We start from the raw sequence: 15601 nt of genomic DNA, 5'->3' as shown, positions 1-15601 counted from the left end.
AATACCTTTGTTATCAACTTTTAACAAAACAGTATCCTCTTACTCGAATACAAATGGCCCAACTTCTTGTAATCTGGGTTTACCTCCATTTTGCACCTCATCCGGATTAGTGACATTGAATACAAAAATTGAGAATTTTATCCATATGGGAAATTTTTCCCACATTAGTCGCGTTTCGGAGCCAGGTTTAAGATTTATTTGCTGGAAATGAAAAAAAAAAAATCGAATGGAATGACGAAATAAGTATACCCCCATCCAATGGTGGAGGGTATAAAAATGAATGGCAAAATTTATTGTGATAATCAATATAAGCCAAAAATTTTCCCTCCCCATTAGTCAGATAGAAACAAGTAAAAGTGTGCAAAGTTCGGCCGGGCTAAAATATGGGAGCTACTTCTGGTTATAGACCAATTTAAACCATTCAGTTATTGGGAGTCACTACATAAAATTTCGGACAAAAATTGAGGCTTCCAGGGGCTCAAGAAGTCGAATCGGCAGAACGGTTTATATGGGAGCTATATCAGGTTATAGACCGATTCGGACCGCACTTGGCTCAGTTGTTGAGAGTCATAACAGAACACTATGTGCAAAATTTAAGCCAAATCGGACAAAAATAGGGGCTTCCAGGGGTTCAAGAAGTCATATCGGGATATCGGTTTATATGGGAGCTACGGCCCTAGGTGCCGGGGCACCTCTTGGCAGGTGCCACGATTTCCAAAACTAGTGCTCAAAAATCCCATTTTTTCGAATTTCGAAAATATAAAACTATATCGCCCCAAAAATTTTTGAGTTGAGTATACAGCAATGAAGTTTAAGGCAAAAAAATACATTTGAAAAGAGTGCTTGAGTTTTTTCTTGAAAAAACATGCTAAATATCGCATAATTGTTATCGGAAAAATATCAGAAAATACCATGTGAATTTGAAATGGCTGTAACTTTCCTAGATTTTCGAACTTTAAATTCTTAAAACATGCTTAGATTCAATTCACAATTTTTATTTCCGAACTTCTAAAAAACCGAAGGGATCCCTAGGTTAGGGAGGAAATATTCTTTCCGCAGTGATGCTGATTAAAGTAATACTTCACTATTTTCTTTAAAGAAAACTTACAAAAATTGAATATATTTGGTCGTAAATAATTAAAGTAATTTTCAAGATCGAAAACGCTGTACCTCCTTCATTTTTTTGAATATCGAAAATTCAAAACCACTTCGCGATTTGAAATTCGAAGAGGAATCGAAAACTAAATAGCATTTGTTTAAATTTTCACTTTTATTTTTTTTTTTGTATTTTTTTAGGCAAGGGTATAGCCTTATGAAAATTTTCAATTTTTGGTGCCCCAAAAATTTTTGAGTTCAGTGTACAGCAGTTATAGGCAAAAAAATGCATTTGAAAGGAGTCCTTGAGTTTTTCTTGATAAAAGCAAGCTCCAAATCACACAATTGTTATTCGAAAAATACAAAAAAAGCTATGTGAATGTGAAATTACTGTTCTATTCTTAGATATTCGAACTTTTAATGCACTGTTGGATTGGAGAAGTAAAGCTCTTTACGTATTATTAATAAATTGCGTATCAAATCTTTTGTAATTTTCGCAAAATAGGCTGAATACTAAAGGGTGATTTTTTTGAGGTTAGGATTTTCATGCATTAGTATTTGACAGATCACGTGGGATTTCAGACATGGTGTCAAAGAGAAAGATGCTCAGTATGCTTTGACATTTCATCATGAATAGACTTACTAACTAGCAACGCTTGCAAATCATTGAATTTTATTACCAAAATCAGTGTTCGGTTCGAAATGTGTTCAAATTTTGACAAATTTTGTTCAGCGATGAGGCTCATTTCTGGTTGAATGGCTACGTAAATAAGCAAAATTGCCGCATTTGGAGTGAAGAGCAACCAGAAGCCGTTCAAGAACTGCCCATGCATCCCGAAAAATGCACTGTTTGGTGTGGTTTGTACGCTGGTGGAATCATTGGACCGTATTTTTTCAAAGATGCTGTTGGACGCAACGTTACGGTGAATGAACACATTTCGAACCGAACACTGATTTTGGTAATAAAATTCAATGATTTGCAAGCGTTGCTCGTTAGTAAGTCTATTCATGATGAAATGTCAAAGCATACTGAGCATCTTTCTCTTTGACACCATGTCTGAAATCCCACGTGATCTGTCAAATACTAATGCATGAAAATCCTAACCTCAAAAAAATCACCCTTTATTATAATGACATATCGAGTTCGAATTCATTGTAACTCCTTCGTATTTTCGAATTTTAGAAAAAACCGAAGGCAACCCTTGAATTTGAAAATGCGGTAATTTTCTTAGATTTACAAATTTTAAAAAGTTCTATTGTTGTATTGGATCAGAGATGTAAAGCTCTTTCCATATTGGTGCATAATAACGTATCGAGTTCGAATATGTTGTAACTCCTTAATTTTTTCGAATTTCGAAAATCCAAAAGCATTTCCAGATTCGAAAAGGTATCATAAAATAAATATCAGTGGTGCGGATGGAAGCATTTCTTAATTATACTATTTGAAAAATCTAGCAAAAATCGATTTTATTGGGCTTAATTATTTAGAGTAATTTTCAAGTTCGAAAACGCTGTAACTCTTTAAGTTTTTCGAATTTTGAAAATTCAAAAGCATTTCGCTATTCGGAATTCGAAGAGGAATAATAACATAAACAGCAATGGTGCTGATTTAAGCAATACTTTATTATTTTATTTGAAAAAAGCTCACAAAAATCGATTGTTCATGGTCGAATCGAGTTTTCAAGGTCGAAAAAGCTGTAACTCCTTCATTTTTGCAAATATCGAGAATCCAAAAGCATTTCGCGATTCGAAATTTGAAGAGGAATCAAAAAATAAATAGCAGTTATTTAAATTTTCACTTTCATTTTTTTGAATTTTTTTAGGTAAGGGGTTAGCCTTATGAAAATTTTCAATTTTTGGTGCCTCAAAAATTTTTGAGCTGAGTATACAGCAGTAAAGTTTATGGCGAAAGAATACATTTTAAGATAGTGCTTGAGTTTTTTCTTGGAAAAACAAGCTCAAAATCGCATAATTGGTATCCGAATAATGAAAAAAATATGTGAATTTGAAATTGCTGTAATTTTCTTAGATTTTTGAACTTCTAAACTTGCAGTGCACGGTTGGATTGGAGAAGTAAAGCTCTTTCCATGTTGGCGCTAACTTGCGCAACAAATCTTTTGTAAATTTTTAAAAATACCTAAATAAAATAAAAAAAGCTAAAAAAAATCGCATAATTGAAATTCGAGAAAAACAAAAACAAAAATTTTGAATTTGAAATTGCTGTAACTTTTTAAGATTTTCGAACTCCAAAACAGTGCGAGGATTAAAGAAGTAAACCAGAAGTAATTATATTGTAAATAACAAAGGTGCTGATTGGTCCATTTCTTCATAATTTTCCTTGAAAATTTTCATAAAAATCTATTATTTGTGGAAATACACATTTAGAGTAATTTTAATGGAGTAATTTTCAACTCCATAATTTTGTTATAATTTAGAAAATCCAAATCCATATAGCGATTCGAAATTCAAAGAGAAATAGTAAAATAAACATCAATGGTGCTGATTTAAGCAATACATCATTATTTTATTTGAAAAAAACCTACAAAAATCGATTATTCCTGGGTGTAAATATTTAAAGTAATTTTTAAGGTCGAAAACGCTGTAAATCCTCCATTTTTTTGAATTTCGAAAACCCAAAAGCATATCACGATATGGAATTCGAAGAGGAATCGAAAAATAAATAGCATTCCCTTAAATTTTCACTTTCATTTTTTTTCAATTTTTTTTGGCAAGGGTATAGCCTTATGAAAATTTCAAATTTTTGATGCCCCAAAAATTTTTGAGTTGAGTATACAGCAGTGAAGTTTAAGGCGAAAAAATACATTTGAAAAGAGTCCTTGAGTTTTTTCTTAAAAAAACAAGCTCAAAATCGCATTCTTGTTATCCGAAAAATACCAGAAAAAACCTTGTAAACTTGAAATTGCTGTAACTTTCTTAGATTTTCGAAGTTCAAAACTTTTAATGTACTGTTGGATTGAAGAAGCAAAGCTCTGTATTGCCTAACAATATATATATATTGCCAAAAAAATGATTTAAGCAATACATCATTATTTTATTTAAAAAAACCCCACAAAAATCGATTATTCCTGGGTGTAAATATTTCAAGTAATTTTTAAGGTCGAATACGCTGTAACTCCATATTTTTGTTCTAGTTTCGAGAATCCAAAACCATATAGCAATTCGAAATTCAAAGAGAAATAATAAAATATGGTGCTGATTTATTTGAAAAAAACCCACAAAAATCGATTATTCCTGGGTGTAAATATTTCAAGTAATTTTCAAGGTCGAAAACGCTGTAAATCCTTCATTTTTTTGAATTTCGAAAATCCAAAAGCATATCACGATATGGAATTCGAAGAGGAATCAAAAAATAAATAGCATTTCCTTAAATTTTCACTTTCATTTTTTTGATTTTTTTTTAGGCAAGGGGTTAGCCTTATGAAAATTTCCAATTTTTGATGCCCCAAGAATTTTGAGTTGAGTATACAGCAGTGAAGTTAAAGGCGAAAAAATACGTTTGAGAAGAGTCCTTGAGTTTTTTTCTTGAAAACCCCAGCACAAAATCGCATAATTGGTATACAAAAAAATATGTTAATTTGAAATTGCTGTAATTTTCTTAGATTTTCGAACTTTTAAACTTGCAATACAAGGTTGGATTGGAGAAGTAAAGCTCTTTTCATATTGGCGCTAACTATCGCAACAAATCTTTTGTAAATTTTGAAAAGTTTGCAAAATACAATTTCATAATGACATATCGAGTTCGAATATATTGTTACTCCTTCATATTTTGGAATTTCTAATAAACCGAATTCTGATCAAGGAGCAAATATTCGTTCCGCAATGGTGCTTATGAAGCAATATTTTATTATTTTTTTGAAAACTCACAAAAAATTATTATTTTTGGGCATAATCATTTCAAGTAGGTTTTGAGGTCGAAAACGCTGTAAATCCATCATTGTTTCGAATTTCGAAAATCCAAAACCCATCTGCAATTCAAAATGCGACAAGGAATCATAAAAAAAACAGCAATGCTGCTAGTTGAACCATTACTTTGAACAATCTGATAAAAATCGAATATTTTTTGGCGTAAATATTTTGAGTATTTTTCAAAGTCGAAAACGCTGTAACTCTTTAATTTTTCCGAATTTTGAAAATGCTAAACCATCAAGTTCACAATTAAAAAAGAAGAAAACTATAGTTTACCACATTAAAATCATCCAAAAATAATTATTTGAAATACAGCTTTAAATCTTATCAATAGAGTTAAAAATATAAGTGACGAAAGATACCACCATAGAAACACAAGAAAAATCGTCAATATCCTTCAAAATAATAGTTTCCCATCAACAGTCATTGAATCATTATGGAAAAAAATCAATGAACAGTAAGCCACAAGGGAGATAACCAATAAGATACAAATCCATAACATATGTACCAAAACTATCAGAGAGATTTGAAAACGCCAATTGCATAGACCATTCAAAATATAAAATCGCACACAAAACCACAAACACACTTAGATCCCTATTTACAGACACAAAGACGAAATTGCACAATTTGGAGAAATCGAATGTGGTATACCAGATCAAATGCAATGGAGATGGAACTACCGGATGCCAAAAATTATGTATCGGAACCACCAAAAATAAACTAAAAACTAGACTGGCAGGGCATAAATCCGACATTAAATTAAGGAGTAGAAACACACACAAAAAAACGGCATTGGCAGAACACTGTGCAACAAAACACCATGAGCAAGACTTAGAGAGAGTAAGAATAATGGATAATGAGATGAATCACAAGAGACTAACACTAGTAACGGTACACATTATCAACACACAAAAAAACAACAACAACAAAACGCATGAATTACAAAGCAGACAGAGAGGGATAAGCGAGCAACTATGAATGTTGGTACAACGAGTGAACACATGCAGATATAAAGAGGAATATAAGAGATAATTTAGAATAAGCAAGCGCACACGAACGAACATTTTTCGCCTGATAGCTCTTCACTTCTACACGCTTTTTCTAAATTTTCTGTTATGTACACTTTACTTTCAGTATAATTTTTGAAATTTTAGTACTTAAATAGTTCCCATATCCAAAATATAATACAAATGTAAGCAACTGCTTATAACCACAGGCTAGAGCGACTGATAACGTGGCATCAACTGAAAACGACGTCCATCAAGCTATACTTTTTCAGTTATTTGAGAATTATGGCAGGTCACAACTAAAGTTGCATGTGGACGCAATAGCTCACCATTTTGCCCATGAACATGCCATTAAGGAACAGGGGCAAACTTCTCACATATCAATGAGTGCAGTCCGATTCAAGTTTTAAGCTCAATAATAAGGGGCCTCCATTTTATAGCCGAGTCCGAATGGCGTGCCGCAGTGCGACACCTCTTTGTAAAGAATTTTTTACTGATGATGTATTGCAAGCCTTATTATACTTTTTTATTTATTTTTTATTTTTATTTATGATTTAAGCAATACATCATTATTTTATTTGAAAAAAACCCACAAAAATCGATTATTCCTGGGTGTAAATATTTCAAGTAATTTTCAAGGTCGAAAACGCTGTAAATCCTTCATTTTTTTGAATTTCGAAAATCCAAAAGCATATCACGATATGGAATTCGAAGAGGAATCGAAAAATAAATAGCAGTTCCTTAAATTTTCACTTTAATTTTTTTTGAATTTTTTTAGGCAAGGGGTTATAACCTCATGAAAATTTCCAATTTTTGATGCCCCAAAAATTTTTGAGTTGAGTATACAGCAGTGAAGTTTAAGGCGAAAAAATACATTTGAAAAGAGTCCTTGAGTTTTTCCTTAAAAAAACAAGCTCAAAATCGCATTCTTGTTATCCGAAAAATACCAGAAAAGACCTTGTGAACTTGAAATTGCTGTAACTTTCTTAGATTTTCGAAGTTTAAGATATTTAACGTACTGTTGGATTGAAGAAGCAAAGCTCTGTATTGCCTAACAATATATATATTGCCAACAAATCTTTTGTAATTATCGAAAAATTGCCAAAATACAATTTTTTAAAGACATACCGAGTTCGTGTTCGACATGGAGAACTCTTTAATTTTTTTCGAATTTCGAAAACCTAAAAGCATTTTGCCATTTGAAATTCGAAGAGGCATACTAAAATAAATAGCAATGGTGCTGATGGAAGAAATACTTCATTATTTTATTTAAGAAAAATCTCTAAAATCGATTGTTCATGGGTGTAAATATTTAAAGTAATTCCTTTATTTTTTGGAACTTTGAAAATCCAAAAGCATTTTTCGATTCGAAATTCGAACAGGGATAAAAAAATAAACAGCAATGGAGCCGATTGAAGCAATACTTCATTACTTTCTTTGAACACTCCTATAAAAATCGATTATTCCTGGGTGTAAATATTTTAAGTAATTTTCAAGGTCGAAAACGCTATAAATCCTTCATTTTTTTGAATTTCGAAAATCCAAAAGCATATCACGATATGGAATTCGAAGAGGAATCGAAAAATAAATAGCATTCCCTTAAATTTTCACTTTCATTTTTTTTCAATTTTTTTTGGCAAGGGTATAGCCTTATGAAAATTTCAAATTTTTGATGCCCCAAAAATTTTTGAGTTGAGTATACAGCAGTGAAGTTTAAGGCGAAAAAATACATTTGAAAAGAGTCCTTGAGTTTTTTCTTAAAAAAACAAACTCAAAATCGCATTCTTGTTATCCGAAAAATACCAGAAAAAACCTTGTGAACTTGAAATTGCTGTAACTTTCTTAGATTTTCGAAGTTCAAAACTTTTAATGTACTGTTAGGTTGAAGAAGCAAAGCTCTGTATTGTCTAACAATATATAGCGCCAAAAAAATCTTTTGTAATTATCGAAAAATTGCCAAAATACAATTTTTAAGGACATACCTAGTTCGAGTTCGACATGGAGAACTCCTTAATTTTTTTCGAATTTCGAAAACCTAAAAGCATTTTGCCATTCGAAATTCGAAGAGGCATACTAAAATAAATAGCAATGGTGCTGATGGAAGAAATACTTCATTATTTTATATAAGAAAAATCTCGAAAATCGATTGTAGTTTTCATGGTCGAAAACGCTGCAATTCCTTTATTTTTTGGAATTTTGAAAATCCAAAAGCATATTTCAATTCGAAATTCGAACAGGGATATAAAAATAAACAGCAATGGAGCCGATTGAAGCAAAATTTCATTACTTTCTTTGAACACTCCCTTAAAGAATTGACTATTTTTGGGCGTAAATATTAAAAGTAATTTTCAAGGTCGAATACGCAGTAACTCCTTAATTTTTTCGAATTTCGAATATCCAAAACCATTTCACGATTCGAAATTCGAAGAGGAATCATAATTAATTTGCAGTTTCCCAAAATTTTTACTTCTGTTTTTTTGCATTTTTTTTAGGAAAGGGGTTAGCCTTATGAAAATTTTCAATTTTTGATGTCCCAAATTTTTTGAGTTGAGCATACAGCATTGAAGTTTAAGGCGAAAAAATACATTTGAAAAGAGTCCTTGAGTTTTTTCTTGAAAAAAAAAACAAGCTCAAAGTCGCATAATTGATGTGAGATACAAAAAAACCATGTGAATTTGAAATTGGTGCAACTTTCTTAGATTTTCGAATTTGAATGCACTGCTTGATTGGAGAAGTAAAGCTCTTTCCATATTGGTGCTGATTTGCGAAACAAATCTTTTGAATTTTCGAAAAATGGAATTTCTTAATACCGTACCGAGATTGAAAATGCAGTAATTGCTTCGAATTTCTATAGAACCATAGTCATCCCAATACCAAACTGCAAATATTCTTTCCTCAATGGTGCTAACAATAGTTCATTACATTATTGTCGAAAAGTCGATTTTTTGGGCGAAATATTTAGGACAATTTTGAGGATCGAAAAAGATGAAGCTCCTTAATTTTTTTGAATTTTGAAAATCCAAACCCATTTCGCGATTCGAAATTAAAAGATTTTATTTTTCTTTTTTAATAATTTTTATTACGACTGAGTTACACTCATCTAGTAATTTTAAGTTAACTTATAGATATATAATATAAACTAGAAAATTTAGCCTAGTTCGAATTTATGTTGTGGAAATAGTTCAGTAACTACATCCTAGTTTCTCCTCGGATTTATGGCCTCTTAAGGGACTAGATCCATTGGTATAGTTCTTTGGAGTCTTCTGGTTACTTGATAGTTTCGAACAATACGGTTTAAGTCGGAGTTAACGGGACTCTGTAGTTTGCTCGCATGTTTCAGGGCGTGGATGGATGTTTCTTTTGATATTGTCCTCACACCTAAGTCTCTGTTTAGGTCAGTGTTTCGTATGTATCAAGGTGCATTAGCTATGGTACGAAGTATCACATTTTGAGTTTTTTGGATCTGTTCTACTTCATTATTGGCAGCGCAACCCCAAAGCTGTATTCCGTAGGTCCATATTGGTTTGATCATTTGATTATACAAACGAAGTTTATTTTCAATCGATAATCTATTGCCAGCTAGCATCCAGTACAACTCGAAGAAATTTATTTTTATGTCCTTATTTTTTTTTCTTTACGTGCTCTTTCCATTTAATTTTTATGTCTAAGGTTCTTCCCCTATATTTGGCTGTGTTTGTGAATGGCATTACATTACCATTCAGATATAATGGCAAATAACGAGGCTCCTTGTTTGTGAACAGTATGTGGATTGACTTTTTATACCCACCACCGAAGGATGGGGGTATATTCATTTTGTCATTCCGTTTGCAACACATCGAAATATCCATTTCCGACCCTATAAAGTATATATATTCTTGATCAGCGTAAAAATCTAAGACGATCTAGCCATGTCCGTCCGTCTGTCCGTCTGTCCGTCTGTCTGTTGAAATCACGCTACAGTCTTTAAAAATAGAGATATTGAGCTGAAATTTTGCACAGATTCTTTTTTTGTCCATAAGCAGGTTAAGATGGGCTATATCGGACTATATCTTGATATAGCCCCCATATAGACCGATCCGCCGATTTAGGGTCTTAGGCCCATAAAAGCCACATTTATTATCCGTTTTGGTTGAAATTTGGGACAGTGAGTTGTGTTAGGCCCTTCGACATCCTTTGTCAATTTGGCTCAGATCGGTCTAGATTTGGATATAGCTGCCATATAGACCGATCCTCCGATTTAGGGTCTAAGGCCCATAAAAGCCACATTTATGGTCTGATTTCGCTGAAATTTGGGACAGTGAGTTGTCTTAGGCCCTTTGACATGATTCTTTAATTTGGCCCTGATCGGTTCAGATTTGGATATAGCTGCCATATAGACCGATCCTCCGGTTTAGGGTCTTAGGCCCACAAAAGCCACATTTATTATCCGATTTTGATGAAATTCGGGGCAGTGAATTGTGTAAGGCCCATCGACATCCTTCGTTAATTTGGCTCCGATCGGGCCAGATTTGGATATAGCTGCCATATAGACCGATCCTCCGATTTATGGTGTAAGGCCCATAATAGCCACATTTATGGTCTGATTTCGCTGAAATTTGGGACAGTGAGATGTGTTAGGCCCTTTGACATATTTCTTGAATTTGGTCCAGATCGGTCCAAATTTGGATATAGCTGCCATATAGACCGATTTCTTAATTTATGGTTTTGGGCCCATAAAATGCTCATTTATTGCCCGATGTCCCCGAAATTTGGAACAGTGAGTTAAGTTAAGCCCCTTGACATACTTCTGCAATATCGCGCAGATCGGTCCAGATTTGGATATAGTTGCCATATAGACCGATATCTAGGTTTTAGGTTTTGGGGCCATAAAAGACGTATTTATTGTCCGATGTCGCTGAAATTTGAGACAGTGAGTTTGGTTAGGCTCTTCGACGTTCTTCTTCAATTCTGCCCAGATCAGTTCAGATTTGAATATAGCTGCCATATAGACCGATCTCTGGATTTAAGGTTTAGGGCCCATAAAAGAGGCATTTATTGTACGATTTCGCCGAAATTTGGGACAGTGCTTAATGTTAGGCTCTTCGACATGTTTATGCAACTTGGCCCAAATCGGTCCAGATTTGGATATAGCTGCCATGTCGACCGATATCTCGATTTAAAGTCTTGGCCCCATAAAAGGCGCATTTATAGTCCGATTTCACTGAAATTTGACACAGTGACTTATATTCGGTTTTTCGACATCCGTGTCGTATATAGTTCAGATATGAGTATAAGGTATGAAGTTTTCACCGAATTTTGATGAAAGGTGGTTTACATATATACCCGAGGTGGTGGGTATCCAAAGTTCGGCCCGGCCGAACTTAACGCCTTTTTACTTGTTTTGGTTTAGATTCATTCTCCACTTGTTTATCCAAAATTAAATATTTGACAGAGCTGCTTGAAGTTTATTTGTAGCTTCAGTTTCAGTATTGGCAGTCGTAGGAATTGCAGTGCCATCGGCAATTGTTGCATCAGGGGGCTTTTGGATATCTCTGGTGTAAAGAAGGTATAAAACAGGGCCTAGGACAATCCCCTGAGGTATTCCAGCCTGTATTGGTGTTTCAATTTAGAATAATTATTTTCTATTTTTACTCGAAAGTACCGGTTAAATATGTATGACTACAAAATTTAAAATGGCTTCAATATATAAACAGCAATGGTGTTGGTTGAAACAATGCTTCATTATTACCTTTGAAAAAAAAACTGACAAAAATCGATTATTCCTGGGCGTAAAAATTTTAAGTTATTTTCAAGGTCGGAAACGCTGTAACTCCTCCATTTTTTAGAATATCGAAAATCCAAAAGCATATCACGATATGGAATTCGAAGAGGAATCAAAAAATAAATAGCATTTCCTTAAATTTTCACTTTCATTTTTTTTTGAATTTTTTTAGGCAAGGGTAAAGCCTTATGAAAAATTTAAATTTTTGATGCCCCAAAAATTTTTGAGTTGAGTATACAGCAGTGAAGTTTAAGGCGAAAAAATACATTTGGAAAGAGTCCTTGAGTTTTTCCTTGAAAAAACAAGCTCAATCGCATAATTGAAATTCGAGAAAAAAAATTGTTAATTTGAAATTTCTGTAACTTTTTAAGATTTTCGAACTCCAAAACAGTGTGAGTATTGAAGAAGTAATCATACAGTAAATAACAAAGGTGCTGATTGGTCCAATACTTCATAATTTTCTTTGAAAAATTCATAAAATCGATTATTTGTGGCAATACATATTTAGAGTAAGTTTTAAGGTCGAAGACGTTGTAACTCCATAATTTTTTTCTTATTTCGAAAATCCAAAACCATATAGCGATTCGAAATTTAAAGAGAAATCATAAAATAAACAACAATGTTGCTGATTTAAGCAATACATCATTATTTTATTTGAAAAAAACTCACAAAAATCAATTATTCCTGGGTGCAAATATTTCAAGTAATTTTCAAGGTCGAAAACGCTGTGAATCCTTCATTTTTTTGAATTGCGAAAATCCAAAAGTATATCACCATATGAAATTCGAGGAGGAATCAAAAAATAATCAACATTTCCTTAAATTTTCACTTTAATTTTTTTTTGATTTTTTTTGGCAAGGGGTTAGCCTTATGAAAATTTTCAATTTTTGGTGCCCCAAAAATTTTTGAGTTAAGTATACAGCAGTGAAGATTAAGGCGAAAAAATACGTTTGAAAAGAGTCCTTGAGCTTTTTCTTAAAAAAAAACAAGCTCAAAATCGCCTAATTGGTATACGAAAAATGAAAAAATATGTGAATTTGAAATTGCTGTAATTTTCTTAGATTTTCGAACTTCTAAATTTGCAAGACAATGTTGGATTGGAGAAGTAATCCTTTTTACATATTGGCGCTAACTTGCGCAACAAATCTTTTATAAATTTTGAAAAGTTAGCAAAATACAATTTCATAATGACATATTAAGTTCGAATATATTGTAACTCCTTCGTATTTTGGAATTTCTAATAAACCGAAGCCTAATCAAAGAGCAAATATTCGTTCCGCAATGGTGCTTATGAAACAATACTTTTTTATTTTCTTTGAAAACTCACAAAAATTTATTATTTTAGGGCGTAAACATTTCAAGTAGGTTTTAAGGTCGAAAACGCTCTAAATCCTTCATTGTTTCGAATTTCAAAAATCCGCAATTCAAAATGCGACAAGGAATCATAAAATAAACAGCAATGCTGCTAGTTGAAGCATTACTTCATTATTTACGTTGAACAATCTGACAAAAATCTAATATTTTTTGGCATAAATATTTTGAGTAATTTTCGATGTCGAAAACGCTGTAACTCTTTAATTTTGAAAATGCTAAACCATCAAGTTCACAATAAAAGAAAGGAAAAAAAACTATAGTTTACCATACTTGAATCTGCAATTGATACGGGAAAACGGCAATATTTTAATCGACTGATATCAGAAGCCTTCATCATCGGGCAGAATAATGAATTATAATTCAAACCATCCAAAAAGAATTATTTGAAATACAGCTTTAAATCTTATCAATAGGATTAAAAATATAAGTGACGAAAGATTCCATCATAAAAACACAAGAAAAATCGTCAATATCCTTCAAAATAATAGTTTCCCATCAACAGTCATTGAATCATTATCGAAAAAAATCAATGAACAGTTAGCCACAAGGGAGAGAACCAATAACATACAAATCCATAACATATGTACCAAAACCATCAGAGAGATTTGAAAACGCCAATTGCATAGACCACTCAAAATATAAAATCGCACACAAAACCACAAACACACTTAGATCCCTATTTACAGACACAAAGACGAAATTGCACAATTTGGAGAAATCGAATGTGGTATACCAGATCAAATGCAATGGAGATGGAACTACCGGATGCCAAAAATTATGTATCGGAACCACCAAAAATAAACTAAAAACTAGACTGATAGGGCATAAATCCGACATTAACTTAAGAAGTTGAAAAACACACCAAAAAACGGCATTGGCAGAACACTGTGCAACAGAACACCATGAGCAAGACTTAGAGAGAGTAAGAATAATGGATAACGAAATAAATCACAACAAGAGACTAACACTAGAAACGGTACACATTATCAACACAAAACAACAACAAACCCCATGAATTACAAAGCAGACAGAGAGGGATGAGCGAGCAACTATGAATGTTGGTACAACGAGTGAACACACGCAGATATTAAGAGGAATATAAGAGATAATTTGGAATAAGCGTTTAGAATAAGCAAGCGCACACGATTTTAAATTGAACGAACATTTTTCTCCTGATAACTCTTCACTTCTACACGCTTTTTCTAAATTTTCTGTTATGTACATTTTACTTTCAGTATAATTTTTGAAATTTTAGTACTTAAATAGTTCCCATATCCAAAATATAATACGAATATAAGCAACTGCTTATAACCACTGGCTGGAGCGACTGATAACGTGGCATCAACTAAAAACGACGTCCATCAAGCTTTACTTTTTCATTTATTTGAGAGTTATGACAGGTCACAACTAAAGTTGCACGTGGACGCAATAGCTCACTACGGAAAAATTCAAGAATAAATCATTGCCCGTTTTGCAAAGTAGTTGAAGATGTATTGCAAATGCAAATTTTGCCCATGAACATGCCATTAAGGAACAGGGGCAATCTTCTCACATATCAATGAGTGCAGTCCGATTCAAGTTTAAAGCTCAATAATAAGGGGCCTCCATTTTATAGCCGAGTCCGAATGGCGTGCCGCAGTGCGACACCTCTTTGTAAAGAAGTTTTTACTGATGATGTATTGCAAGCCTTATTATACTTTTTTACTGATTAAAATACAGTTTTGTGTATTAGTGTATAATAAATGAATTAGAGTGAATTTAATACAAATTTGAAAGTTGTTTCATTTTTTTGGGTATTATTTCATATTTTTTTTTTGCTTGGGGAATATTTCACAAAGAAATAACAACAAAACATTGGGCTATATTTGTTGTTGAAACAACAATTTACAGACACAAATATTTGTTGTTGAAACAACAAATATGTGAAAATAAGTCGAATATTTAAATAAATCCAATTTGAACATTGGGCTTTATTTAATTTGCTGTTTGAGCATTATTTCCAAAAATGTGGGTTTTATATCATTATTTTGATTTGGGGTTTATTTTCTTTTTGTTGGGGATTATATCATTAGGGGTTATTTCATCCTTGGCTAGAGAGCAAATATTCGCAGCACAATGGTGTTGATTGAAGCCATACTTCATTATTTTCTTTAAAAAAACTCTTGAAAATCTTTAATTTTTGGACGTAGAAATTAAGAGTAAAGGTCGAAAACGCTGTAACTTCTTCATTTTTTCGAATTTTGAAAATCCCAAACCATTTTACAGTTTGAAATTCGAAGAGGCGTCATAAAATAAAAAGTGATGGTGTCTATTGAGGCAATACTTCATTAGTTTTTTTGAAAAACTCAAAAAAATTGGTTATTATTGACCGTCAATATTTAGAGTAATTTTTAAGGTCGAAAACTCTGTAACTCCTTCATTTGCTCGAATTTTG

The 15601-nt window shown here is 32.6% G+C and overlaps 1 protein-coding gene across 1 annotated transcript in view; it reads right to left on the bottom strand.

Annotated features, from left to right (window-relative positions):
* The window catches only part of LOC106081021 (sensory neuron membrane protein 1-like), a 30046-nt gene that overhangs the window by 9251 nt on the left and 5194 nt on the right, over window positions 1-15601 (bottom strand). Inside the window, exon 2 of the mRNA XM_013242690.2 lies at window positions 44-201. Coding sequence (XP_013098144.2) covers window positions 44-201 — 158 coding nt within the window. The remainder of the gene's footprint in view (window positions 1-43; window positions 202-15601) is intronic.

The sequence above is a fragment of the Stomoxys calcitrans genome, chromosome 5 (genome assembly GCF_963082655.1).
Source record: "Stomoxys calcitrans chromosome 5, idStoCalc2.1, whole genome shotgun sequence".
Classification (NCBI taxonomy): domain Eukaryota; kingdom Metazoa; phylum Arthropoda; class Insecta; order Diptera; family Muscidae; genus Stomoxys; species Stomoxys calcitrans.
This window is presented reverse-complemented; position numbering and strand designations above follow the sequence as displayed.